At 44.8% G+C, this 27,898-nt stretch overlaps 2 protein-coding genes across 9 annotated transcripts in view; one reads left to right on the top strand and one right to left on the bottom strand.

Moving 5' to 3' along the window:
* Nucleotides 1-15,152, bottom strand: part of ADK (adenosine kinase) — a 419,027-nt gene extending 403,875 nt beyond the window's left edge. For 2 of the 4 annotated variants that reach the window (XM_075935762.1, XM_075935764.1), the window contains exon 1: nt 15,011-15,152. In XM_075935762.1, coding sequence (XP_075791877.1) covers nt 15,011-15,072 — 62 coding nt within the window. In that variant the 5' untranslated portion in view covers nt 15,073-15,152. Of the gene's footprint in view, nt 1-1,929; nt 2,088-15,010 lie in introns of those variants that run through there. The other 2 variants (XM_075935763.1, XM_075935765.1) reach the window with 1 other exon arrangement.
* Nucleotides 15,153-15,332: 180 nt separating this feature from the next.
* The window catches only part of AP3M1 (adaptor related protein complex 3 subunit mu 1), a 35,684-nt gene continuing 23,118 nt past the window's right edge, over nt 15,333-27,898 (top strand). The window contains exon 1 of one of the 5 annotated variants that reach the window (XM_075935756.1): nt 15,333-15,463. In XM_075935756.1, the coding sequence (XP_075791871.1) occupies nt 15,352-15,463 (112 nt within the window). In that variant the 5' untranslated portion in view covers nt 15,333-15,351. The other 4 variants (XM_075935757.1, XM_075935761.1, XM_075935755.1 and 1 more) reach the window with 4 other exon arrangements.

The raw sequence follows: 27,898 nt of genomic DNA, 5'->3' as shown, positions 1-27,898 counted from the left end.
TTTATCCTTCACTGTAATTAATCTGAGACCAGGGGCACTTCACTGCTAGTCAGTGGTGCTGGAACAATTTTTCTGGTGGGGGTGCAGAGAGATATTAAATAAAATTATGAACACAGTATATGACAGAATCTACTTTAAGCCAGCGGGTGCAAAGCATCCCCAGTTCAGGAGTTCCAGCATCTATGGTGCTAGTACTCCAGAGTTCCATAAAAGCTGAAAGGCTATTTCAATTACATCTCTATTAAGCATACACTTGATTGTAAGCATGTAAGTAATCCCCCTGAAGTCAAAGGGGATAACATTTGCCTAAGACACTGCATGTTTACATGCAGTATCTCAAATACATATTTCACAATCCACTGAAAGACATTATTTTAGATTCCAAGAACCTCAAGGCCAAGGCCTGTAGGAACTTGGTCTGTCATACTGAACATTGTTCTACCACTAGTGAGATTTTAAGAGAGTTACATTAACTTAACATAACTTGGCAGTTAAATAGCATCATGTTGTGAAAGAGCCACGGGTTTGTACACCTTAACTAGAGAAAAGGTGACAGCCGATATACCACACATGAACGGGTAGGAAGGTAAATGGGAGAGCCACTTTTGCATAATTAAATTCAGAGACTGTAACTCTAGACAGCTCTTCAGGAACTATGGGACTAATGTGTGTGTGTGTGTGTGTGTATATATATGTGTGTGTGTATATACGATAAAGGTCACCAGTTCACTTCATAGTACAACTCCATTAAAGGAAGAGGACGTTTAAGAAAAAAAGCTAGTTTTAGAACCAAGAATCCATATTATTGCATGTTAAGCTGTAGATTTAAAATCTACTCACTATAATTATCACCCATCTGTGACCTTGGCATAATATTTCAGGACCATCTCAAACATTGAGGGTCTTTAATTTTACCCTCCTCAGCATCTGTGATTGACCTAAACCAAGTTCAAAAAAATTTAGCCAATACTAAGACTGTATCATAACACTTAACTATTACTGCAGCATTATGCAAGTTCCCCATGGCTAAATTTGTAGTATGCAGAAGGGAAAAGAGTTTAGCTCGAAACCTAACTTTAGAATGGATATTCCTGCCAATACTAAGTGGACTGATTTTAAAACAGTCACTAATATAAGCATCTACTTCTCGTTCTTCATCCATTTCATTTGTCCCACATTGCGACAGTTTGATAGTCCAGCCTTTAAAGTTCGATAGTCCATCCTTTAAAGTCAACATTCTCCCAAATGATTTTCCTGGAAATGCTTATCACAGCAGGTCAACGACAGACAGATCCCTCCACGCATCCTAATTTGAGACTTGGATTTCAACCCAGATACACTAACGTGGGGGCAACACATAACGAAACCCCGCAGAGAGCTCTGTCTCACGAAAAACTGCTTTACTTTGCCGGCTGATGTCCAAGACACGGGGAGCATCAGGATGTAAAAAGGCAGGGCGTTCCCTGTCATACTGAAGCAGCTTTTAAGTTTGTTCCAGCCAAACCCAGCAAAACCCACAGACTGGAGTGTAACAGACAAGGGATGGCCTCAGGACAGGGAACCCTGTCAGCAAAGCATCCAGCACACTAGAAGTGCCGAGGTACCACAGCACCATCCTACCAACCAGTATTTTTGCAAGGGAGAGAGAATTCCCAGGGGAGTTAAAGCCAGCACTTGCATAGTTAAAATGGGGGGGGGGGGGTGTCAAACACCAGGTGAACGGGTAACGGGGTGGGGAGGGGCAGAGGATGGTCAAGCGGAGCCATGCCCCGAGGGGATGGGGAAACTGAGTCAGCCCCAGCCCACCACCCACCGGGGAAGGCAACGCCACGAAGCCGCCGCCGCCCAGGCAGCAGCGGTCGGTCAGCGCCCCCCAGGCAGCACCCGGCGCCCTAGGGGTCGCGCGAGGGAGGCGAGCCACAGCACTACCTGAGAACGGGCATGGTTCCCGCGCGCCCGCCGCGAGGACGAGCCCCCCGCTCCCAGCAGCAGCGCGGCCGCCACCTGGCTCCTCTGCCCAGCTCACGCTAGGTCCACTGAGCAGCCCTGTGCCGCTTGGCCGCTCAGCCCGCCCGGCGGCCCCGCCCACACACACACGCGACGCCGCGATTGGCTGGCGCCGGGCGGCACCTCGGCGAAGGAGACTGCGGCCGCGGGGGGGAGCCAGATGCGCCCGAGGGCCGTTAGTCACTGGAGGGCTCGCGCCCCGGACGCGCTCCCCCCACCCGCGGCGCACGCGAGCGGGCAAGGGACAGGGCCTGGAACGGGCTCGCGCGCCCGCTCCAGCCGCCATCTTTGTTGTGGGCAGACACACCCGCCACCTCCACTGCCATCCACCTTTCCAGCCCGCACCCAGCGCCCCGCGTTCCACGGGGTCCTCCACCGCCGCCTTCCTGCCCGCATTAAAAATGGCCGCCCGCTCTGGCGGGGCGGGGGACGGGACCCTGCTCCGTGCGATCCTCCCACTGACTGAGCCTGGCTGCTCCGGGCTCCTGCCATACAAACACTGCAATGCGGGGCAGGGCACGGCCCGAGCTCCTGCCCATAGACCCACCGCATGAGGCGGGTCCCTCCCGCAACTCAGCCCCGGGGCCTGGGCTCTTTCCTCCCCTGCCCCCCTCCATACAGCTGGGACTATTGACCCTGAACCACGGCGGGCGCAGCATCCCGCTTTCCCCTGCCAGGGTGCCCACCACAGAGTCCTGTCTCCCCCCCCCCAAGTGATGGAGAAGGGAGATATCACAATGTCAGGAGCTAGGGCTCTAAGTGACACCACATACTGGAGGAGAGAAAGCCTCATTCCCTCCCCCAAAGCCCCTCACTTTCAGAGAGGGAACAAAAAACAGGACCATGCAGCACTTGAAAGACTTAAGATGGTTTATTAGGTGATGAGCTTTCAGACCCACTTCCGCAGATCAAATAGTGGAAGAAAATTGTCTCAACCATATATACCAAAGGATACAATTAAAAAAATGAACACACATGAAAAGGACAAATCAACCCCCTTCTGTTCTGAAATGTGATTTGTTCTTTTCATATGTGTTCATTTTTTTAATTGTATCCTTTGGTATTTATGATTGTGACAATTTTCTTCCACTATTTGATCTGAGGAAGTGGGTCTGGCCCACGAAAGCTCATCACCTATTAAACCATCTTGTTAGTCTTTAAAGTGCTACCTAGTCCTGTTTTTTGTTTCAACTATACCAGACTAACACAGCTACATTTCTTTCAGAGAGGGAGGTATTGTCAAAACAGGGCAGAGACCACAGCCCTTGGGGGAATGGAAGTTTTTTTGTGACATTTGTCACGTTGTAATGTGAACGGACAGAGGTTTTTGTAACAAAAAACGTGGGTTTTGATGACAAAATGTGCCAGTGTAGACAAGCCCTTAGTCATGCATTGCTGAGGTGATTAGCACTCTCCCCAGATTGAACTAACGACCACCCTATTACCCATCCCCTGGCAGCAACTCTGGAGGTGGTGGCTAATGGCAACCTTGTTGACCCCTAGGAGGTTGGAACCAGTATTCCCTGTGTGTCTGTACAAGCAGACAGCTTAAGAGAGATTCCAATATTGCCCAGCTAATTAGCAGCTCATCCATAGCTAGATCTGTGTTCCTCCTGGAAGTGCGTGTGTGCACAGGCTTCAGTGCACATAAAATGTATTCCACACATGGATGGAAAAAATCCACGCATAGATGTAAAAGATTAGAAGGAACATCGGTTGGGAGCCTACAAGTCTGAATAAGTGGGCTGTGCCCACGAAAGCTCATGATACCATCTACACATTTTGTTAGTCTTTAAAGTGCTACCAGAATATTTGCTGGTTTTTTAAGTTTATCCTGCACAGGCTAACTTGGCTACCCACTGAAGCTACAAATGTTAACGTTGACACCACCCTGCGGGATAGCCAAGGCTCCTCTTTCGTATCTAAAGTGATTTGTGCCCCTCATCATTCATGGTATGAAGCTAGACAGGTGATTTTTCACTAGAGAAAGGCATTATTAGCCCCAGAATTTATTGCCCTTCTCTCCCCTTCCCTCAACCATTATCTACTTCTCAAATTGTTCCTAGTTTTACAGCTAAATTACTGATAATCCGCACATTTTGGCATTTATTCATGGCATGAAGTTACTGCCACTAGAAATACTGAGTCATGAACCTAATGTCTCACACAAACTATGCCAAAAAAAATGTCCTGTTTAGTTTTTCCATGGTACTTTCCATCCAAGGGTGACAAAAACAATTTTCCTCAACCTCCTTCCTTCAGACAGGATGAGTACAGACTGCCCCATCCCTCTTAGGATAAGTGACTGTGAGTGTATTTGCATTTGCTGATTTAAAATTATCTGGAAGAAGGAGAGATGTTTGTATTTCTTACCACAATGATAATTTTATAACCATGTATCAGTAACTCTGTATCAGAGTAATACAACATGTGGTCCATAAAATTGGTGTCAGAGAAGCCGTGCTGGAAAGTTGGAACACATGTTGTACTACTATAAGGAAAACTATACAACCAATTACATTTTCATCACAGCTGTCTACACTCTTTTGTATCATTCTACTCTTCCTTTTGGAAGGCAAAGAGACAAATCCTTGAGCCCACTTTGTGCCTCTGACTATGCAAGGCAACCAGAAAGTCAGCCACTAGGGGTGGAATTTTCCTTGTGTAAACAGAATTCACCTTTGCATCTTTACACAATCATTTTGAAGCATAGGCCTCAGGTAACATTTCCTCCCATCTAAAATAGTTGACAGGGTGGCTTCATACAGATTTATCAAATGAGTTTGTTACCCGAGGAAGTGGGTCCGGCCCACGAAAGCTCATCACCTAATAAACCATCTTGTTACTCTTTAAAGTGCTACATAGTCCTGTTTTTTGTTTCAGCTAGACCAGACTAACATGGCTACATATCTATTACTACTTACCTAGTGATAGTTACCTTATCTACCATATATTGTATGGATTATTGAAAATGGAAGGGTTTTTTTTCCTGTTTAGAATTGCAACCATTCTGTGTTCTCCTTCATACAAAAGACAAAATGCATCTCTCAATCACCTTTTTTAGGTTTGCTATCTCTTTATGAAGAAATGAGTTGTTTATACACATTTGGGTAAAAAATTTGTTTAAAGTTAGTTCAGTACCTTTTTCTCAGCTGGATTATTAAATCTATTACACAACAAGAGATACAGGCAGTCCCCGAGTTACACGGATCCGACTTATGTCGGATCCGCAGTTACAAACGGGGTTTGCTCCCCGTCTCCCTGGTCTGCTGGTCTCCACTGGTCTCCAGCAGACCAGGGAGATGGGGAGCAAAGCCGCGGAGCACGCTGGCAGCAGGACAGCCCAGACGCGCCGCAGCTGTCCCGCAGCCGGTGTCCTCAGAGGATTTGCTCCCCGTCTCCCTGGTCTCCAGCAGACCAGCGAGACGGGGAGCAAAGCCGCAGAGCACGCTGGCAGCTGGACAGCCCAGACGTGCCGCAGCTGTCCCGCTGCCGGTGTCCTCAGAGGCTTTGCTCCCCGTCTCCCTGGGCTGAATCAGGACGCCTGGGGCAGAGTTGCTCTGCCCCGGGCTTCCTGGAATCAGCCGCTGATCAGTTTCAGCAGCAGCTGACTTGGGGACGCCTGGGGTTCTTAAGTTGAATCTGTATGTAAGTCGGAACTGGCGGTCAGTTTCAGCAGCGGCTGAATCTGGACGCCAGTTCTGACTTACACACAGATTCAACTTAAGAACAAACCTACAGTCCCTATCTTGTACGTAACCCAGGGACTGCCTGTATTTAAGATGGATTCTTATTCAGGACTAATAGGAGAGCTACTGAAACCAAAGTGTGCTTTCTTTCTTTAATTTCTGATAGCAGTTCACATAGTGAGGTGAATGAGACTATCAAACTGAGGGTTTGCCAATGGAGAAAGGAATAGCAAAAAAGAGAACATAAAAATGCACCCTTTACATATTTTTTAGGTAAGCTTGATGGGGGGAGATAAATGGAGAGATAAAAGGTCACCTGCCTCTCCTCCTTTCTTCCAGGAATAAATCAGTCAATGCTCTCAACTATAATTGTGTGAACAATGGATTTTTTTTTTTGATTCACTGGCAATTAAAAAAAAAGTTTGGGTTCAAGGAAACATTTTATTTGACAAAAAAATGAAAAGTTTTGATTTGGGCAAGCCTTCTTAATGTAAAAACAAAGGAAATGATTTCAAAATATCAAAGTCTTGCCAAATCTGTGTTTCTTTTTCTGAAAAAGTTTTGTATAAAATCTTTCCACATAGCTCTATTCTTTCAACTTTCAGTTCCTTTATCTGGATTTTAAAAACCAAATAAAAATAATCCACAACACTTATAAAGGATATTATGGTGATGAGGGTCAAGTATCAGTCTCCCAAGTCCTTGCTTAAGTCCTGACCCCTTAAAGCAGGGGTGGGGAACCTAAGGCCCGGGGGCGCTGAATGCAGCCCCTGGTTTGTCTGGATCCGGTGCCTGGGGCTCAAGGCTTCCTCCACACACGCTTTCCTCGCGGGGCTGGAGCACACACTACCTAGCAAGTGTATCACCTTCACAGAACAGGGATCTTCAGAAATAATTTTCTTCCTTTAATGAGCCTGCTACCTGGTTGCATTCAGGCTCAGAGAAAAGGGGATTTGGGAAAAGAAAAAATGCACAGACCTGAGGGGATGAAAGCAAAGTACAGAAATAAAAAAGGCTAGGGTGAAATGGAAAAAAAGAAAAATGAAGAGACAAGTGAAGTGCTCACTTCTAGGTGGGACATTTATTGGCATTTATTTAAAAAATACAATCTAGTTTACAGTTGTATTTATTTGCATTGGTAGCTGAAAGACACCACAATAAAACCTCTTACCTAAAATTGCAATCTTTCTTCACTTGAAAGAAGTCTAGAAAGGGAATAATTTTAAAATGCATGCAATAGTAGTAACTTAGCAAGAAACTAACTGTAAAGTAACACTAAAACTTTGAATTTTATATATATAAAAATAAATTTATAAATAAATAAATGGTGGACCAGGCCCAAATTCAACTTTAATTATGAGCAACAACTCTTCCTAAAGGGGATGTAAAACACTGTTTAAGAGTTAAACATAGTGTTAACCAGTTAACCTATTAATGAGGGGGCAGGTGGGGGGGGCACCAGCCTGTAGGGCGGAGGGGACCACTCCAACTGAGGAGGAGCAGACAGGGTGGGCTCTGCCGGCCCTGCAGAGACTCTGGAAGGGGGCTGGCGCTGCTCCCAGGTACCAGTTAAAAATGACCACAAGGGGGGCAGCAAGGGGCCAGAGATGGAGACTGGAGCAGCTATAACCCCATGGGGCCAGCAAAGGGCAGCACTGGAGAAAGGGACAGCTGTTTACTATACATTTCAGAGAGTTTGTCTATTCGTGTGTTTCTTTGTCTGTCTGTCTGTCCCCCAGCCATGCCCACTGCAGTGGTCATAAACACTTGCTTCTCACCTAGCCCAAACCTGCTTCCATGCGAGAGGGTTAGAGTTGTCCTCTCTTCCCGGGCAGCCTGCATACTGAACCCCTCATCCGCAACCCCACCCCGGCACAACGATTTAAATGAAGAAAAACAAACTTTGATTTAAAGACTGGAGCAACACTGGGCAAATCTTCTAGTATTATATGTATGCCTGCGAGGGTCCTTGGAGAGGGTCTTAGGGCATAGAGTGGGGGGTGCTGGAGTCAGGGCTGGGAGGGCTCAATGGGGCTTTCCAGGCCGATGTTACTCTGGCAACGAGGCCATGCTACCCAGCTGGCGGTTTCTCTTGGGGGCTGGGGCTGTGCAGTGCCCCTGGGAGGGCGGCACAGCCTGGCCCTAGCCAGCAGCTAGAGCAGGGGCACAGTCCAGCAGTGCTCAGGTAGGGAGCTGCAGCAGCAGGGCTGCTAAATGGCAAGCTCCCCCACCTAGGGATGCAATAGTGTAGTCAATTAACCGATAAGCAAAAGCGTATAGGTTAATACTATAGACTACATGCATTTCACTCCCTCCACCAGTAAATTTTTTAGCAATTTGGCCAGCAACCCCAGCTCAGTCCTGGCTTGTGCCGGGTCTGGGACCTATCCCTGCTGCGGCTCTGCATTTAAAGTGTATTAGGAGCCAGGTAGGGAGGTAGCCAGGCTCAGTTCTGACTTGGTGGAGCTCCCGGACTCGATGCATGTCCCTGCTCTCAGGCCCCTCCCTTTTCACGTTATGGAAAACATTCCCATTCCAAGCACTTCCTGTTTTACTGGCACAACAAAACCCTGACCTTGTTTTAAAGTTAGGCTACAAGGAATAACACATTTGTTGGTCCTAGAGCTTATCATTTAGGAGGAGTCCTTGAACAAATGGACTCTCAGACAGACACACAAATTCTCTACAAGTATAGAACATAGAATTTTTACAGGAATTTTTACATTGTTGCTGAGATGATATAATGTATGTAATGATATAACTTTTTTTATATATTATTCTCCATCCCTGGTCTTACACAACCTATCATTTTGTTTGCTTTTTAGGCCACAACTTTACAGTGGCCAGAGATCATCACTGATTTGTCCAAAATGACTCTAGGCCTTTTTCGTGAGTTGGTGAAGTTAATTTAGAACCCAATAAGGTGTATCAATAGTTCCAATTTTTCCCTCCCATGCACATTAAATTTATCATTGACTCATTATCCATGCCATCATGTTGCCCATTTACCTCGCTTGAGAAGATCTTTCCAAAGTTCCTCAGAGTCCTCTATACACTTGGCTAACCTACATAATTGTGTGAGATTTGTACGTTATCACCTCACTGCTTAGTCCTTTTTCCAGATCATTGATACATCTATTGTGCTACATCAGTCCTGGAATGGAATCAGGTAGCACCATACCATTAACTTTCGACCATGATGGCCATGGACCATTAATTTGTTTTTGGTTTCCTAAGCAATTTTTGATCCTGGAAAAATTTTGCGCCTCACCCTCATGACTGCAGGGGTTATTTTTAGTAATCTGATCTTTTGAGAGTGTAAACAACATCCATTTTTGAGTTATCAGCTATTTACTGACAAGTTCCAAGCATTGTAAAGTTTAGTGAGGCATAATATTATTTGGTGACAGCCATTGTCATTAGACCCTAAATACTGCTAAATTACAGATAGATGCTTAAATCATCTATCCCAGCTCTACACAGCCTGAAACCAGTAGAAAGCACAACGTAAAAACAACAACAATCATCACCTCTAAAATTAAAACAAGTAGTAGTACTTTTCTTCTCCCCAACTCCTACAGAACAATCTTCAGTCAGCACACCTATTAAAACACCAATCCTACACACCCATTTCAGACCTAACTAAGAATCACAATGCAAGCAGTAATGTCACAAGGAGAAGGGTGGTTTCTAAAGTAGGTCCCAGATCATTTAAGCCTTTATAGGTCATAAATAATGCCTTGTACGAACAGCTTCGAAGTCAACTGGCACCCAGTGGAGATTGCCGGCAAAAGTGCAATATCCTTATCACAAAATAGTGTGTATGTCAAGCAAGCTGCTGTTTTATGTAAATAACTTCAGGTTCTAGTTCAGTTTAAGGTATAACCATCCCACATACAGCATGCTACAGTCAAGTCTATAGGCACCCTGTAGTTTCTGTAAAAACAACAGAAGAGCTACTGTACTATGGACTTTACACCTTATTTTGGGATAGCATTAATAATGATCCACATGTCATATCACTATTACGCTTATTATGTAGTTGTTTCTTTATATTATCTCTTGAAATATTCTGTTTCTAGAAATTAAAGGTAGCAAAAATAATCAGAGTGGCTGACTGAGGATTTGGGAGATGCTTCCCATCCTTCCTGCTGGCTTCTGGCTAGTAGCTGCCTAGTACATTTTCAACCCTTCTTGGATCTGTGTTTTATCCTTTGATTCTCAGTCATAATGGACCTTCCCCCATTCAGTTTTTTTTTAATATACGTTTTGTTAGTGATGTCTTAGATTATATCTGGGATAGTTCATTTTAAAATATAAATATATCTGATTTCACCTTTTAGGTGGAGCTTGATCTAATAAAGTTTTCTGCATTTGGCTATATGAGCAGAATATTGGAGAGGTCATTTAAGGACACTGGCATTAACTGTAGTTTTCTAAATACAGATGTATATTGTTGCTTATAATGTTTTGGTTGCTTGGTTGTTTTGGTGGTTTTGTTGTTCCATGTATTGTTTGTTTTGCAGTTCAGCTATTATTTCTTCTTCCATGATCCACAGTTTTCCACATCACCTATTATTAGACCTGAAACAGTCATTCATTTGCCAAAAGAAAAAACCATTGAAATACAGGCAGTCCCCGAGTTACGCGGATCCGACTTACATCGGATCCGCAGTTACGAACGGGGATTTTTCTCGCCCCGGAGGACTGGAGCGGCGGGACGCCTGGTCCTGCCGCCCGCCTCCTCCGGGGTGAGAAAAGCTGCTCCCCGTCTCCCTGGTCTGCTGGGGGAGCAAAGCGGCGGAGGACCCGGGGCCGGCTTCCAGATCAGCGCCGGGGTCTAGCCAGGTCCTCCGCGGCTTTGCTCAGCGTCTCCCTGGTCTGCAGACCAGGGAGACGCTGAGCAAAGCCGCGGAGGACCAGGCCGGACCCGCGGCGCTTCCAGCTGATCTGGAAGCGGCCGCGGGTCCGGCCCCGGGTTCTCTGCCGCAGCACCGCTCCTTGGCGCTACTGGACCAACCCGGCAGCACCCCAGCTGCTCTGCCCCAGGCGTCCCCAAGTTAGCCGCTACTGAAACTGACCAGCGGCTGACTACAGGAAGCCCGAGGCAGAGTTGCTCTGCCCCGGGCTTCCTAGAATCAGCTGCTGATCAGTTTCAGCAGCAGCTGACTTGGGGATGCCTGGGGTTCTTAAGTTGAATCTGTATGTAAGTCAGAACTGGTGTCCAGATTCAGCCGCTGTTGAAACTGATCAGTTTCAGCAGCGGCTGAATCTGGATGCCAGTTCCCACTTACATACAGATTCAACTTAAGAACAAACCTACAGTCCCTATCTTGTACGTAACCCGGGGACTGCCTGTACCCCAATAGATGCACTGACACAAAAAATGTCAAACTTAACTTGGGTTTTGTCTGGGGTAGTCATGGTACCAGCATTGGGACAGAGTTCTCCCAGAGCTCCACATAAAACACCTTCACAAGGGGAGTAGCTAACAGCACCAGGAGCCTGTTTACACTGGTGCTTTACATTATGGTAATTTGCTGTGCTAGGGCTGGCAGGAGGGGTCAAAATCTCTTAGCGAGAAAGTTACAGCGCAGAAGAGTGGCAGTGTAAATTAGCCCTTAGAAAGAATAGGTCATCTGTGACTTTTTGTCATGACTGTTCTCATCCCAGTGTTAAAGCACCTTTACTTAATATGGGTTGGACCTCCCTACTCTGGCACCTAACTAGTCCTGGATGAGGGAGTTTGCTGAACCAGTAGAAGGCTCCACCACCTGCCACCAACCCCACTGCCCTACTGGCCCTGCTGGGCAACCCCCCCCTCCACCCCGCCAGCAGCCATCTCTCCTGCATGCCCAGGTGGGACTCTGTCCAGCTACAGTGCAGTGGAAGTCCTGGCCCCACTGTATCTTGGGCATACTGGAAAAAAGGGGGGGTACTCCACACCAGTTGGACCAACCACAATATATCACCGGGGGGGGAGGGGGGAGAGAAGGGAGGCTCTCCAGTCTGGCTAGGCTGGAGCAGTACCCTGCCCACAGGATAACGATTAACTGGTTAAACGATTAACTGGTTAAACATTTCATTTAAACAGTTGATTAATTGCAATTTTACATCCCTACATTGAACTAACTTATTTTCCTCAGATAACAGAAAAAGTATTTCCGGTATCATGCAGCAATGCTTGGTATATAATTTGAATTAACACTGAAATCTGGCTAGTGTTGTGGAGCTCTCATTATGGATGAGTGAGGGTTTTTTTAAATGTCCTACAATAAGCTCTGCATAAATCAATTAGAAGTTTAAACCATTCCAAAATCCTGTTTAAATAACAAATGGGAAACCTGAACTCACACCAACTTGTCACTTCATCCTTGTCTTTTATTCATTTTTTAAACACCTGAGATATTCATAATCAAAATATCCCATACGTACAACTGAGAACAACAAGTATTCAACCCTACATTCAGACCTATACAATAACAAGAAAAATAGCTGTTAACTTGGCTTTCTGATTTCCGAAAGGTAAAACGATTCTTAACCACCTAAACCTGTATTTCATAATGGGATTGAGTCATTGGCCTGTGTTCTGCCAAGGATAGTAGATTCCCTGGCCTGACTGGGTACCAAGCATCTCATGCAGTCTCCCATGCATGGGGAAATTCCCCACCAGAATTTGCAGTGCTGCCATCTTATCTTCTTTAAATCCATCTTTAATACTTCACTCTGCCTTGATGCCTGCAAATCACTTCTGTTTAGCAATGACTAAACAAGCAGCACGCTAAAATTTCTATTTTTTAGTAAAAGTTATCATTTTGTATCCTCATTTCAACCCAGCTCCACCCTGTTTTGCCTGTCTATTCATACTACACTTGAACCTCTTTAATCCAGCAACCCTGCAAAACAGGGTGTGCTGGATTCAAGATTTGGCCAGCCCACAGAGGGCACTGGGGCTCTGGACAAGAGGGGGATGGAGGTGGAGCACTTACCTGGTGCCCTGCTTCTGGGGGCACATGTGGCTCCCTGCCCCCTGCCACTCCCAAGCCCTCTGCTGCTATGGGAGCGGCAAGGAAAAGCACATTGGGATGGGAAAAAAATTTTGGGTCAGGGACCCAGTGCCAAATACAGTTGGAGGTTCCTGGGTGCTAACAGAATATATACAAAGCAAGGAATGCCATTGTACTGGATAGCTTTAGTCTCTTAAAATAGGTTTTCTCCCTAAAGCATCGTATTAATAATAATCATGACACTTTGCATGTCTATATAGTGCTTCCCAGTTTGGGATCTCTAAGCCCTTTTTCAGCTTCTGCAGGTTGAACCTCTGTGGTCCAGGACTCTCTGGTCTGGCAACACTGGACCACGGGATGTTGCTGGACCAGAGCGCCCCAGCGGCAGAGATTGCTGGTGGCTAGGAGCAAAGCTAGCCAGTGGGGCAGCAGAACTCGCAGGCCAGCAGGGCCATAGAGCCTATGGGGCAGCAGAGCCTGCAGCCAGTGGTGAGCAAAGCTGACAAAGCCTGCAGCCAGCAAGGCAGCAGAACCTGCAGAGCCAGTGGGGCTGCTGGAGCCTGTAGTGTCATGGAGTTGGTGGGGGTGCTGGAGCTGGCAGGGGCCAGTGGCTGGGGACAGGAGCCCTGCAAGGAGGCTGATACCCTCCTCCCCCGGCCTCCCTTGGTTCACCGAACTTCTTTGTCCGCGGACCAGTCAGGTCCCGAGGGTGCCAGACCAGGGAGGGCCAACCTGTAGTCAAATATCTTCCCAGGCATCTATGAGGAAGTTACTTCAGATGCTTAATAGCAGTGTGTCCTTCCTGACACCCAGCAGCGGCATCCATGCTGTCACTGAATGAATTAGTGCAGACTTGCATTTTTTTCCTCCTCTGCGGCTCCTACTGTCAGCTTCCTCAAAAGGACACTGTTCCTTTCACAGCTGTCTGCTGAACTGTTAGTACTTACTGATCTGCATTTTGCAACCATCCCATTTTCTCTCTGTCCCCAATATTCCAAACTGCTAGGAAGAACCTAGGCGCCGTTATGAAGTGCCTCAGTCCGTACTCAGAGCATTATGTAGGGACATCATCTGGTTTTAGATAAAATCTGGCTATGAGTGACAGAAGGAAAAGTGTAATAATCCCCCCCCCCACACACACACACACAGAGCACATGACACTGCCAAATGCCTGGCATTCAGAACAAGATCTCAGGCAAGGCAAGATGCATGATACTACCACGTGCCAGAAGAGATACTGGAAACCCCCAGCTCCTGCCCTGTTGTACAGAAAGATCAAATCCACTGCTCACTAACAAACAAGTTCTCTGTTCCTTGTGCTGCGATTTGCCGTTGATTCACATTTGCCTCCGGGACCGGCACACTTTAAGGTGCAATGGTGATCCAATGAAGGACTGGAGTCGAGGGTCGGTAGAAACAACACCCCCAAAGAGCGACCTAAATCTAGCAACCTTCCCTAGGGTTCAGAAAGAGGAAAGGTCACTCCATTCCCCAATCTCCGGTACCGGGGGTATTTAAAACACAGACACACACACATTCTATGGCAGCTGAAGCAAAATGCAGGACTATGTAGCACTTTAAAGACTAACAAGATGGTTTATTAGATGATGAGCTTTCGTGGGCCAGACCCACTTCCTCAGATCAAATAGTGGAAGAAAATAGTCACAACCATATATACCAAAGGATACAATTAAAAAAAATGAACAAATATGAAAAGGACAAGTCACATGTGTTCATTTTTTTTTTAATTGTATCCTTTGGTATATATGGTTGTGCCAATTTTCTTCCACTATTTGATCTGAGGAAGTGGGTCTGGCCCACGAAAGCTCGTCACCTAATAAACCATCTTGTTAGTCTTTCAAGTGCTACATTGTCCTGCATTTTGCTTCAGCTACCCCAGACTAACACGGCTACATTTCTATCACTATTCTATGGCAGCAAATTCAACTCCTACAAAGCCACCTGAGCCTATCCCAGTGCACGTGTTGCAGAAAAGAAGGCAGGAAAAGAAGCCGGCCGGCAACTCTAATATCCACAAGTATCAGAGAGGGCGGCTGCGCTAATGTGCAACCGCAAAAGCAACGCTGAGTCCTTCGAGATGCCTTTGGGCGCACGCTCTGGCGACGTCCCCTCCCCAGACCCCGGCCCGAGTGCCCGCAAGTCGCACCAGAGCCCCGGCGCACGTGCGCTCCGCCCTCCTCTGCGCCTCTCCCGGCTTGACTTTCAGGCTGCACTTCGCCCTTATGCTGTGCTGCCCGCTCCCCCCCGGGGTGCAGCCGAGTCTCTCCCTCGCCCCTCGCCAATTACCTAAGCTGGGGGGGGTCCAGCTTGAGCTTCTTGGCTTGTGGTTCCTCCGCTGCCATCTTCATGCTCAGGCTCTAGCAGCGCAGCCCCGGGGCTTCTCGGCAGCCTCTTGCAGCAGCTTCCAACCAGGGCGACAGGCGGCCGGCAGCAGGCGGAGCCGAGGAGGGGAAGCAGGGGGGGGGCGGCAGAGTGGGCCTCCGCGCGCCTGATGGAGACGTGGAGAGGAGCCGGGTGCCCGCTGTGAAAATAACGCGGCTCCGGCTGGACCAGTTGCAACAGGCGCTTTTCCTGCTGCAGGACCAGCCCCGCCTGGGCATTTGGGTCCCCCCCGCCCCTGCTTCGTCATGCAAAAATCATCATCAAAGGACTCCAGCGCATTCGCCCCCGGGGGCGGCTGCAAGCGGCTTACGCGGAGCCCCGGTTTGCGCACGGCTGGAGGCAGCCCCACGGCCACCTGTGCGTGCAGCTGGGGGCGGAGGCATGGGGCGGGCCGGGTCCTCACAGCCATATTTGCCACGGCTGGCGGGGGGGAGAGGGGCCGCTGTGCTGCGGGGAAGCGGGGCTCGGGGCGCTGCAGGTGAATATGTGTTAGCCCCGCCACTCGGGGCTGCTCTCCTTGTGGGGTGGGGGGGTTGCATGACAAAGGCCTGGTGGCAGCTAGCTCGGATCCCCTAGAAATCCATGGTCCCTCCATTGTTCCGCACGCAGCCCTGGGATCCGGGCGCTGCTGCCCGTGAGAATTGATTGCCTGGCTGGCTAACTGTGGAGTGCAATGCACGTGGGCTTAGCAATAGCATCTGGGCTGTCTTCACCCCCAAACGAGGCGTGCCGAGGTGGGTCCGGGGTTCTCCTGCGCTGGAGGGAAGGTTCGGGAGCAATCGAAGGTATTTCCAATCTTTGGTGTGTCGTTTCCTGGTGTTCCAGTCCGGCTGGGTAATATCTCCTGACTGGTCAAACTTACTGAAAAAATTCTCAACAGCCCGAAGTCGAGCAGAGATCCACTTCAGTTTCACTAACTCCTTTCACTTTAAAACATTTGAATGTATTTTAATCCATGGAGCTGTTGCTTTCTCCCCTCCATAAGTGTGCCGTAATGAGATCTAATATCGGAGTCTGTTTTTAATTTGCTCTGTCCTGAGTCTTAGGATTTCAGATTGTATTTCACTCGTAAGAACTGTCTTTATAACTGCAAATGAGTTTAACTTTGGATCCCGGAAGCTTTCCGTGGTGTAAAAGAAAATGAATTGCTACTAATCTTCCTAGTCTCTATACATTAATCTCTGTATGAAACCTTTTCCCCATGAATAGGCTTGTTTTACAGTTTAACTTTTATATCTATCACCATTATCATATTTAGGTTCCCATTTATGAATGAAAACAGGAGACGTTTATATATTTTATATAAACGCAAAAATTTGGGGTTAATGTCTTAACACTTAAATTTCTGATAAGTAAGCTAGAAATGAAAACACTAGATTTATGTGGGATGGGTACATTTTGGTTTGCACTGAGTGCTTAACGGGTCACTGCAGCGCTTTGTGCATGTTGGTTTTGTTGTCTGAATTGAATAAGTAAATGTGCATACAGAAGCAAATTCTTGTAGTCTTTTAATAGTCTGGATTTTTTTATTTAAAAGTTTTTAAACTGACCCATTCACTAATCATCACACCCACACGTATTTCATAGAAGCAATCTTTCAAGAATATTGCAATCCACAATCTTGATATTCTGGAAATATAACATATTAAGCAAAGTGATCTATTATGTCAAGCTCTTTGGTGAAAGAGTTTATTTATAAAGCAGCTAAGTTTGCTAGGCAGGATATAGGATCACTAAATACATGTCTCTGCCCTGAAAAGATTTTAGTGTCTGTCTCTCTCTCTCTCCCCCTCTGTGTGTATAGGTGATGAGCAATGGCATGAGAACAGGAAGATAGAAAGGGGATTAAAATAGGTCATGTGCTTATTTAGGTTTATTGCATATTTTTCTTTTTGGTGTTGCCTTGCCTTCAGTTTATTAACAGCAGAATAATAGTTTGTTGGTAACAGTTGGTTTCTCTGAAGCTTTGTCTGTTAGGAAATTTAACATTTGCTGATAATTTGTCAGTAATTGGTGCGTTTGAACTGTATTGAAAAGTGCTGCAGCTTAATTTCAAGTGGCTCTTGTATACTCCAGGGGAAAATTACTAATCTGTCTAATGGCACTAATGTTGGGAGTGTTATTATACACAGCTCCAGTTTCTAAACAGCCCTTTCCAGAACCATGTTGAGGTTTATTGTGGGGAGTTTGTTGATGGAGATAAAAAAGCTCCATGAGCACCTTGCTATCATTAGGGTTCCCAGCAGGGCAGTTTTCACCGGTGATAGCACCAGTGCAAAAAAAAAAAAATCTGTAAGAGTCCCTCATGACACACAGCCTGAATACTAGCTTCAGCCTGAATACTACCTTTCATATGTGTTCTTTTTTTTTTATTGTAATTGTATCCTTTGGTATATATGGTTGTGACTATTTTCTTCCGCTATATGATCTGAGGAAGTGGGTCTGGCCCACGAAAGCTAATAAACCATCTTGTTAGTCTTTTAAAGTGCTACATGGTCCTGTATTTTGTTTCAACTAGCTTCAGAGTCATCTTTCTCTGTGCTTAGTCCCTTTCCTGTTACTGATCTGTTTTTCATTCCAGTAGCCCTACTGATCCAGCTTTCAGTGGGTACCCACTGAATCTTCAGTGGAATGTACAGATGTTAAGAGAAAATTGCTTCTCCATAAACTTACAGTCTAAGTCTAGACAAAGGGGGGGGGGGATGACTGATTACACATGCAGAAGTGAGGTGATAAGTGACTTGCTGACAGTCACACAAATGCTGAGAGGGGTAGCTGCCTTGGTCTGTATCTAATTTTTTTTTTTTAATGGTCATGTAGCACCTTAGAGACTAAGCAAAAAATACAGCTAGTATCATGAGCTTTCATGGGCACAACCCACTTCTTCAGATGACAAATACAAAAAGCATGTAGAAGATGGGGAATGGAATTGACACTGCTTGAATCCCAGAACCTTAACTAACAAGACCATCCTTTTTCTCTGTTCTGCTCACACTAATGGTTACTTGTATCAGCAAGCAGCCATGTTCTTGTCTGGTCAGCAGCCAATCTGTCCTCCCTCCCTGCCATGTACTATTTTTCCCTCCACTTCTGTTGAGTTGAAAACACTATCCCTGATTCTCAGGAGAGCTAATTTTTAAAGTGTCAGCAAGCCTTTCATCCCCTCTGTCTATGTAAAGGTGTTACTCTTACTTGTTCTAGCTTATTAAAAGAACAGAGTCAGCATGATATGTTGTTTCTCTGGGGCTTTGCTTTTTGTTTTTAAAAAGCAGTTACACATGCTCTTGAGTCTGTCAATTTTCAGTTTTTGTAAAAATTTAAAATGTGTTATTTCCCCTTTCTCAGCCTATCCAAATGAAGATAAAAGTACTGATTTTAAGTACTGCCCTGTGCAAGCAAAAAGATGCATTAAGATGACTAATAGAATTTTTATCATATTGTTTCTCAGGTATTCATTGTAGCAAAAATAGCCATTTAAAATGTTGACTATAAAGCACCTTAACATTAAAGAGCTCTTTTTACTGAATCATTTATGTGCATGGAGAGAAAAATGGAACCTTTAAATTAATAATTCATTTGCCTTGCTAACCATTTAAATGCAGTGCACAATGCATTATATAACAATGGTAGCCCACGAGCCAAAAACCAATTAGAGTCCTCTCTTTTCAAAAGCTTATGGAGGAAGAAGCTGGCTGAGTGCAGGATACATAAGGAAATGCAGATCCATATAGAAATAATGGAAATGTGCATTTTATACAGGGTAGTTAAAGTATTGGGGGAAAAAAAGCCACATGCGAAATAGGAGTAAAATAAATCTACAAGTGCAGTGGCTAAAACTGATAGGAGTGGAGATACACCACCAGTCTTTTACTTGGTACATAAGACAGAGATGGAAGAGATTGTATGCTGTTATCCATATAGAGTTCAAATGGCTTGATTAAATCCTGAAGGTTTGGAATCTGTAAAATGCTCTGTAGTTTGAAACTGAAACACTGCTGAGTGTTGTCCGTTAATAAACACAGCAGATAATGTTTATAAAAAATAAACTGCTAGCTTGGCACTGGAGGTGGCAATATGTTTTCAAAGTATGTACAAAACCTAAATCAATAGTTGGCATCGCCTCTTCAACATCTGGTTTATGTGTGGTAAAAGTTATGGAAAGAATGGGGACTTATGCACTGGGTTTGTGTGTTGAAAGGGATAAATGACTCATGCAGTGCTTAAACTAGGTGCAGTTGAGCATTGAAAGGAGCTTGATGCTAAACTTTTCCTTGTAGTAAATGCTTATATTCTGCCTCTGGGGGTATCGGGGAGGGATGAAGTGAAGGTAGGAAATGGCAGATAGAAACAAAAGGCCTAGCCCGGAAAAGTGGACTCCAAAAAAGATTGACAATACATAGCATCTCTGCAGGAGACACTAGGCATCTTGTATGTTTGAGCCCAAAATGGAGGCGGTGAGCGGTGTGGGAGGGGGAGAAGAAATGCTCTGTAATAGGAAAAGCTATTACAATCCCATGTAATACCTTTGGGGACTTTATAATCCCTGGCTCACCGTGATACTTATGCAGTTCCATGGACCAAAAACAGAGAAGGGTGATTAAATCAGTCAGGTTGCAAATATCTCTAGCGATCACCCCCAACAGAAGCTTGCATATACACTGTTTGAAATTGGATTTCCCCGGGACCACCAGACAAAAGGGCTATTGGCATAAAAAGGCGGTATTTAAATAGGGATACAATAGTCTAGTCGAATTAATTGATAAGCAAAAGCTTATTGGTTAATGCTGTAGACTACATGCATTCCACCCACCCATCCACCATAAATATAAATATATATATATTTATTTATTTTAAAAAAGCAGGCTGACCAGCAGCCTGCCTCATTCCCAGCTTGCGCTGGGTCCAGGACCTACCCGTGCTGCGGCTCTGCATTTAAAGTATATTGGAAGTGAGGCGGGCAGGCAGACCCCTGCACTGGCCAGGAACTGCTGCCACCCTGCACTGGTAGCTGGTCCGTGAGGGGAGCGGCAGGCAACTGGTCTGCGAGGGGAGCTGGTTTTTAAACTGGCTTCCCTAATGGACCGGCTCACTGCTGTCACCCCATGCAGCTGCCTCTGAAACAGAGGCAGCAGCACAGAGTGGAAGGGTGCTCCTTGAGAGTGGGGCTGAAGTGCATTGGCTGCCGGTCCCATCCCCGGGGCCTATAGAATAGTTGAGTAACAGATAATTCATTAGGTTAATTGACTATTCAATTAACCGATATTTAACATTCCTAATTTTAAAAACAGATTCATGACTTTTTTCTGCACCAGCAAATGGGCAGGACTTTCTGTCCGAGGCCGGGAAGGAAGGAGGATGTGTGTCAACCATTGCTAAAGGATTGGAGGACCATGTGAGTCCTGTTTAAATGTGTGTTAAGGTAAAAAAGCCTCACTGGACAACACCATCAGACTACATGTGCTTACTTACAAAGAGCTGTGTGGCAGCTGCCAGCAGTACACTGTTCAAAGTGTTCACAGGAAAAGCACAGATGATGACCTTTAGGCAGACTGGCTTGCTGGGCAAATCACAATGTAAGGCAGGGAGCTATACGGCCTTATAAGTCCCAGTCAGAAGGGCATGTGCAGCCTTAAAACCCCTGAGGACATAGATGCCTACACGGAGACAACTTGAGATTTGACCAGGGAAGACAGGTGCAGTTGTCTTGAAATTCTGACAAAGACATTTAGCGTTCTAATCTTTCCCGTCTTTAACTGAGCAATTACTCTTTCTTATTGTAAGACTTTTATGTGGGAGAGAGGGTCGTACAGATGGACTACGTCTAGATTGCATCCCTTTTTCGTAAAAGGGATGCAAATTAGACATATCGCAGTTGCTAATGAAGCAGGGTTTTAAATCTCCCCCGCTTCATTAGCATAAAAATGGCTGCCGCTTTGTTTCGGCATGGAGCTTTGCCAGAAAAAAGCGCCAGTCTAGACATGGATCTTTCGGAAAATAAAGCCTTTTCCAAAAGATCCCTTATTTTAAGAGGGATAAGGGATCTTAAGGAAAAGGCTTTATTTTCTGAAAGATCCGCGTCTAGACTGGCGCTTTTTTCCAGCAAAGCTCCGTGCCGAAAAAAGCGGCAGCCATTTTTATGCTAATGAAGCGGGGGAGATTTAAATCCCCGTTTCATTAGCAATTGCGATACGTCTAATTTGCATCCCTTTTATGAAAAAGGGATGCAATCTAGACATAGCCATGGAGAAGTAGGAATGACAGGCCGCAAGAGCTGATGTGGCAATTGGCCATATCATTCATAGGAGCAATATGTGATAGAAGCCAGAATTTAAAACGTCCCCATTTTAAAATATTGCTGTTCTTCCCCCTCTTGTTCTTTCTTTGCTTCTGGCATTCCCTATTTCATAGCATATACAGCCAGATTTCACTCATGTTCATCAAGCAAATGGAAATTAAGTACCAAATAGGTTTTGGATTGACAGTTTTACAGTGGGAAAAGGTGGGTGGGGTAATATCAATTATTTGACCAAATTCTGATGCAGAAGAGACAAGCTTTTGATCGCTACAGAGTTGTTCTTCAGGTCTGGGAAAGGCAAACTATGTTTCCTGGCTAAAGTTAAGGCACAACAGGCTGTTAAACATAAGGATTTGAAAGAAACCATTCAAAGTGAAGTTGTCCTTTAATACCTCTGTGGTTTTAGGTCAGTGGAGGTGAGTGTATGGGTTACAGATTCTTGAAGTGAGACACACAATCATTGTCACGATTGAATCCATGATATAGTATGATTGATTTAAGCTTCCAGATTTTTTGAAGGTATTACACAGGGTTCTGGTAAAAGACTCTGATTAGTGAATCAAATGGCTATTGGAATTCATGTTAGCCCCAGGAAAATACAGCTTAAACCAGCGGTTTCAAACTTTTGGGGCTCCGGAGCCCTTTACGTGTGTAAAAATTATGCGGAGCCCCAGTGGTCCACTGATGGTGTGTGTTGTACCTACCCATGTTTCCAGTTTGTCAACCACGCAGAGCCCCTGGAGATGTCTCGCGGAGCCCTGGGGCTCTGCAGAGCACAGTTTGAGAAACACTGGCTTAAACCATAGACAAGCTTTACCTGTTTGCATCTCAATAGTTTTCAAATGCCGCTCCATTTCCTATGCAAGAACACTTTGCCTCCTAGATCACCTACGTTGTTTTTTTCTTCCTTTTCTATTAGGGGGAGAAAAAGCAATTTGCTGGTTAGACTTCTGCAAACCGCAGGATTATTTCCCATATTGGTTCAAAATCATTCCATTCTCTCTCCATACAAACATGAGTCATTCATATAGATCTGTCTTTACCACATCCATAACAGATTCCTTCACGTATGTATGGACACAGTAACGTAACTCAACTGTTCTTCTGCTTGGACTTGTTTCTAAGATCTATTTACAAACCTATCCTAAATGTTTCCCAGTCACAGCCTAGAATTTGGTTTATAGAAGACTAACTTTGAAACAGCATCTTTTATTGTCCCTTGGCTGCTTTTCCCCATCGCTTCCCCTGGAATGTTTTCTCCGGTCACTTCATGTGTCTGCCTATCCACTTATACATCCCTTTTATTTAAAAACAAAAAGACCACAAACGCGAATCGTCATCTTTCTGCCAAGCATCGGCTCTTTGTTTAAAACCTTTTTAAACAGGAGGATTCTATAGCTGTCTCCTTTAGATCTCTGAAGTTCTTTTCCATGCATCCCCACTGCACTTAATACTGTTGGCGTGGAAACTTGATTTCGAGCCTAGTTTTGCTGCTGCTGTTGAGGTGAACAGGAGTGTCATTGGAACGGGTCAGATTAAGGAGTCCTCCTAAGTGCTGCCTCCTTATGGAAGAGGAAGTGCTTGTATTTTACCTTTGCATCACCCGGATTCTGGGAATGCTGCAAGAGCAGGGCTGTTTCTCTGCATCACAGCAATTCCCAGAGCTGCTCAAGTTTATAGCCACCTTCCAATGACTGCCTGTAGGCCAGGGCTGGGCAAAATATGATCTATGGGCTGAATCTGGCCTGCCCAGCTGCTAGATCCAGCCTGCCAGAGCCTCAGCTGGCTACCTGCATGCCCCACCCTTGCTCGGCACTCAGTAAAGTCAGCCGCAGATTCATGTGGGAATCTCCAATGCTGAGAAGCTGGGGGAGGGAGCAAAGGTTTCTCAATCTGCCTCTGCCCCAAGTAACTCCTGTTGGCTGGTTTCCAGCCAATAGTAGCTGAGTGTTGGCAGGACAGACAGCATGTGCAGTGCCCCATCCCCTCATCCCCCAGGCTCTCAGTCTTCCGTTCTCAGCAACAGACAGCTGCTGGGGGCACATACAGAGACTTTTTCCAACTGCTTGGCGTGCGCTGTGCTTCCTCCCGCCTCTCCCCCCCCCCCCCCAATCAAAAATATAAGCTGTAATACTGCACTTCAAGTTGTGGTCCTTTGGTGCAGTGCACTTGTTGCTCTCAAAATGCCTCTCAGAAAGGAGCAGCATGGGGCTGAGTAACAGGCCCTGCACTGCTCTAGTGCTTTTATGTTTGAGTGTTGGCAGGGTAGTGGGGAGAATCTACCAAGGGCTAAGAGCAGATTTCTGGCTTCCTAATGTGCAAATCTTGCGAACTGCTGAGTGGGGATGTAAGCGACTAGTCGAGTACCCAATAAGCATTAGTCGCTATCACACAGAGGTAGCAAGGGGGTGAAGAGGAGAGTGTGCTGGGGAATCCAGCTTAAAAGCTGGTTTCTCCCCTCCCCAACTCCAGCTCAGTGGGACGGAGCAGTGGTGCTTTCTCTTTGAAATGCTGCGTGGAGCCTAGGACCAGCGGGGAGTCTCCCGCTGACTGGGCTCCACGCGGCATTTCAAAGGCGGAACACGTGTTAGTCCTTATCGACTAATCGAATAGTTGATGGAAAGCCCATCAACTACTCGATTAATTGACTACATCGATATTGAACATCCCTACCGCTGAGCCCTCAATTCTGAGTGGTACTGGTGTAATTTGAGACTACTTGGCACACTGCAGGATTGCCTCCAATTCTGCAAATCTTATAAGAAGCCTATTGGTATTCTCAACGTTCTTGATCTACGCTGTCTATTCAGTTCTCCCAGTTCAATATCTGACTTGTTTTTGAACAGTCATGTATAGATACTCCCCTAGCATTTTTCACCAGACTTCTTTGGGTGTAACCTATTTAAAATACAGCTCCAGCCACTTTTTCAGGAATGTCAAGTCAAACATGAGGGTTTGTTAATTCTGTTTCCAAATGAGTCACTTGGATTTTTCCGCTTTCACGATGAACCATTCTAGCCTCTGTCCCCCAAAGGGAATGTGATTATTCAACAAACTAATACTGTAATGATTTCTTTAATTGTGTTAGTAGGGTCTGGTCATATCTACAATTGTTAGTGATAGTGAACTAGATTTGAAACAGATTGAATTGAGGCTGCATGTAAATACATTATGAAAGGCTTGTCATTTGGTAGATGAAATACTGTACAAATCTCTTCCTTACTACAGGCTATGACTTCCATTATGGAAAAACAAGGTGTATAATGGAAAGGGGGGTTTTGTACACTAAATTGCTGATTAAAAACCATTTCAAAGTATCCTTCGAAGACAGTATATTTAAAAACATATCAGGAGGTGATCACCAACCAGTAAAAAAGACTCAAGATAACTAGATGTATGTCGAAGAACATATGAAAACCAGGAACTTTAATAAATTTTTTTTAAAAAGCATTATGTAATGGTGGGTAAACACGTGACTCAAGTACACTTTAATTCCAGCTTTTAAAATCACTATAGTTAAGTCCCATGTTGTAGATGCATTTCTCACAAGAGGAAAAATATGAACAAGCCCTCTCCAATCTAGTCACTGACTGAGGCTTACAAACTGAACTTCCTCTGTTTTGAGAATATAATGCTGACATAGCAGCCAGGTGATGTTGACTGAAACAATAGAGAGATTAAATAAGCACTCTAGATAAAGAGCGGTTCTAGAGCACCAGTGTGGCATATAACCCCCTAAATTCTCAAACATAATGGAAAAAAGTTTCCATTTTTGCAGTATATTTAGTTGTTGTAGATAACTTCCTATTCTGAAGAACACTGTTTATACTAAGACTGTCTAAATGCTATGTAAGACAGATATGCAATGAGGCTGGGTTTGGGGAATGAATCACAATGCGATTGAGATCCAAAACTGATTAGCTAAAGCAGGAGTGACCAATACAAGTCAAGCTTTTTCTTGCCTCTTTTCCAAAATACTCTTAAAGTTAGTGGCAACAGTAGGAAAGCGTCAATCAGATGGTGTGACCAATAAATAATGCAGAAAACTGCTAGAGATCCTGGACTTTTTCCTGCTTGAGAACAAGATTGAGAACAAGATTTTAACACTTTCCTCTTTTGATATCACATGAAGACACTTGTATGGGGGAGCTCTCCTCCTTTGGAAATACAATGCAGAAATCAATTTTTTTTTTTTTTTTTTTGTTTTTGTTTCTCACTCATGGGACAAGAGTGTTTTTTGCTTACTATAGCCACTAGACTCCCATGAATAGTAGAGCTGTCTGATGTTGTTCTAGATATGCCATTCCCAAAGTTTATGGCTTCCTGACCAAAAAAAGTCTATCACACCTTCCTACCTGTTTATATAATAAGCCCTTGTGAAATTATCTGTTAGAATTTGGATTGAAGAATCCTTGACTAGAGCGAGAAATACTTTTAAGAGTGGTGAGATTATTTTACCAGTTCTAGCACATTGATGTAAATTGTGTATTCTAGATGAGAACTAAGTTCATGATCTATGTGCTTCCCAATCCATCTTGGATGCATCCATTCGAGTTGTGGACAGAATCAGAGAATCCAGCTGAATTCCTGCATGTACGCTTCCATCAGAGGTCAGCATTTAATCCGGATTCAGCATATTTAATCTAGGAGCGTTCTAATGAACTTTTCATAGATCAGGATGGAATCAGATTAAACTTTTAAATTGATCTTCAAATCCAGGATGGAAGAAGAATCACTTTCTTTGTGGTTGCTATTGACTGCATTTGTGATTTCCTGTCCCCACCACTTTCCCATGTTTACACATAAGCCAGGCAGCCAAGTAGGGGTTAAATATGCAACCGTTGCCTGCATAGATGAGTTGTGGTCATAGAACAGGCATTAGGGATGTTAATGGGTAACCAGTTAAACTTACCCTGTAAGCATCACTCTTAACTAGTACCCAGGAGCAGCCTCGCCCACTCCCACCCCAGTCTGTCATGGCTCAAATCAGTCTTACTGGTCAGGCAAGATTGACTGAGTGAGGAGTTGGGGTCTATTGATCGCAATTCGAGGCTTCTCTGATGCTTGGCTTTCAGCACTGAATCCAGAGTCTTATGGCAGAAGCTCCCCATTTTATACATGGAAGTTCCCATTGGCGTCTATAGGTTTTGCAGTGTCATGCTGCAATCATTCATCCTTAAAAGGTGCTATCATCCTTAAAAGGTGCTAATCTCAAGGTTTTCCACTGTTATCCTTTGGCTGTCAGGCTTCCCATCCTGGTCTCTTATTTTTGTCTCACTCTTGAGAGGGTATCTGCCTGCCTCCAGCGTTCTGTCAGTTCTGGACATTTAATTCAGCATCTGGCACAATAGATGTGTCCTGGTTATCTTCAAGGTTCCCACTTCTTCACCATCTGGGCATGTGTGGTGACTTGCACACATCCTCCACACACACAAAACAACTGTAGAGTTTCAGACAAGATTCGAGATTAGAAGCGATATTATTATTATAGTTACTAAAGGAATAACAAAAAGAAAAGAATCTTGCACAACTTAGCTTGTGATGTGGACCTTACAGCAAACATGCAATAATGAGAGACAGGGTGAAATAAAAGCATACAAAACGTTAATCATATAGGACTTTACTATCATTATGCTTGTATTCTTATACCAACACTAAAATACTACATTTTGGCTACACACTCATCCCCTTTAATTGTTTAAATGGTTAAACGTAGTGCTGACACTCTGTTTAATCAAACAGGATTTTACATCCCTAATAGGCACAACTGTTAATGTTGCCGTAGAGTCATAAAATTTAGATATTTTTCTGTTTGTGGGTGTGTATTGATGTACACAAATGACCATCCAGCAAGTCACGGGTAATGAACCATTCCCTGCGATCTACTGAGGGATAACTTGAAGCAGGTAGAAAACAGAACTGGACATGCTATTTGTATTTGTTGGGGTTTCTGAGAGAGAGAATTGGATGCAAACTCCTCCATCTTCTTCATTGTGACTAGAACCCTTTCCCAATATATGCCTGAAGCACTCTATACTGTGCCTTGCTTGAGTGAGTTAGTCTGTCTTCTAGTGCATAGCACTCCTATGAGAATGAGGGTAGGAAAGGGACAAGGTTTGAAATTGGATGGCATAGCTGTCCCTGATTTGAAGGACTCATTGATCTTTGGTGATTACCATCCATACCTCCTAGAAATGAGACAGGTGTGAACCAAAGGTTAGAGATTGTTCATTGTTGATTAGTTCAACGGTAATAGTAGAAGAAGCCAGTTCCATCTAGATCTTTATGGATTGGTCAGCTGTAAAAATGTTTCTCTTCATATTGCCTAATTTAGAGAATGAAAATTGAGGCAGAAATTTTCTAAATATAGGATTATATAAATCCACTGATCTGAATGTGGATTTCTAGTCTCTGAATGAGGAGACTCCTCAGCCTTCACAGTAAATAATTCTGACTATTGAATGGTAAATGATCGATGGTTGCTTGCTCTTCTCTTA

The sequence above is a fragment of the Pelodiscus sinensis genome, chromosome 8 (genome assembly GCF_049634645.1).
Source record: "Pelodiscus sinensis isolate JC-2024 chromosome 8, ASM4963464v1, whole genome shotgun sequence".
NCBI lineage: Eukaryota > Metazoa > Chordata > Testudines > Trionychidae > Pelodiscus > Pelodiscus sinensis.
The sequence above is the reverse complement of the archived record's forward strand: the minus strand, read 5'-3'. Positions and strand labels throughout refer to the sequence as shown.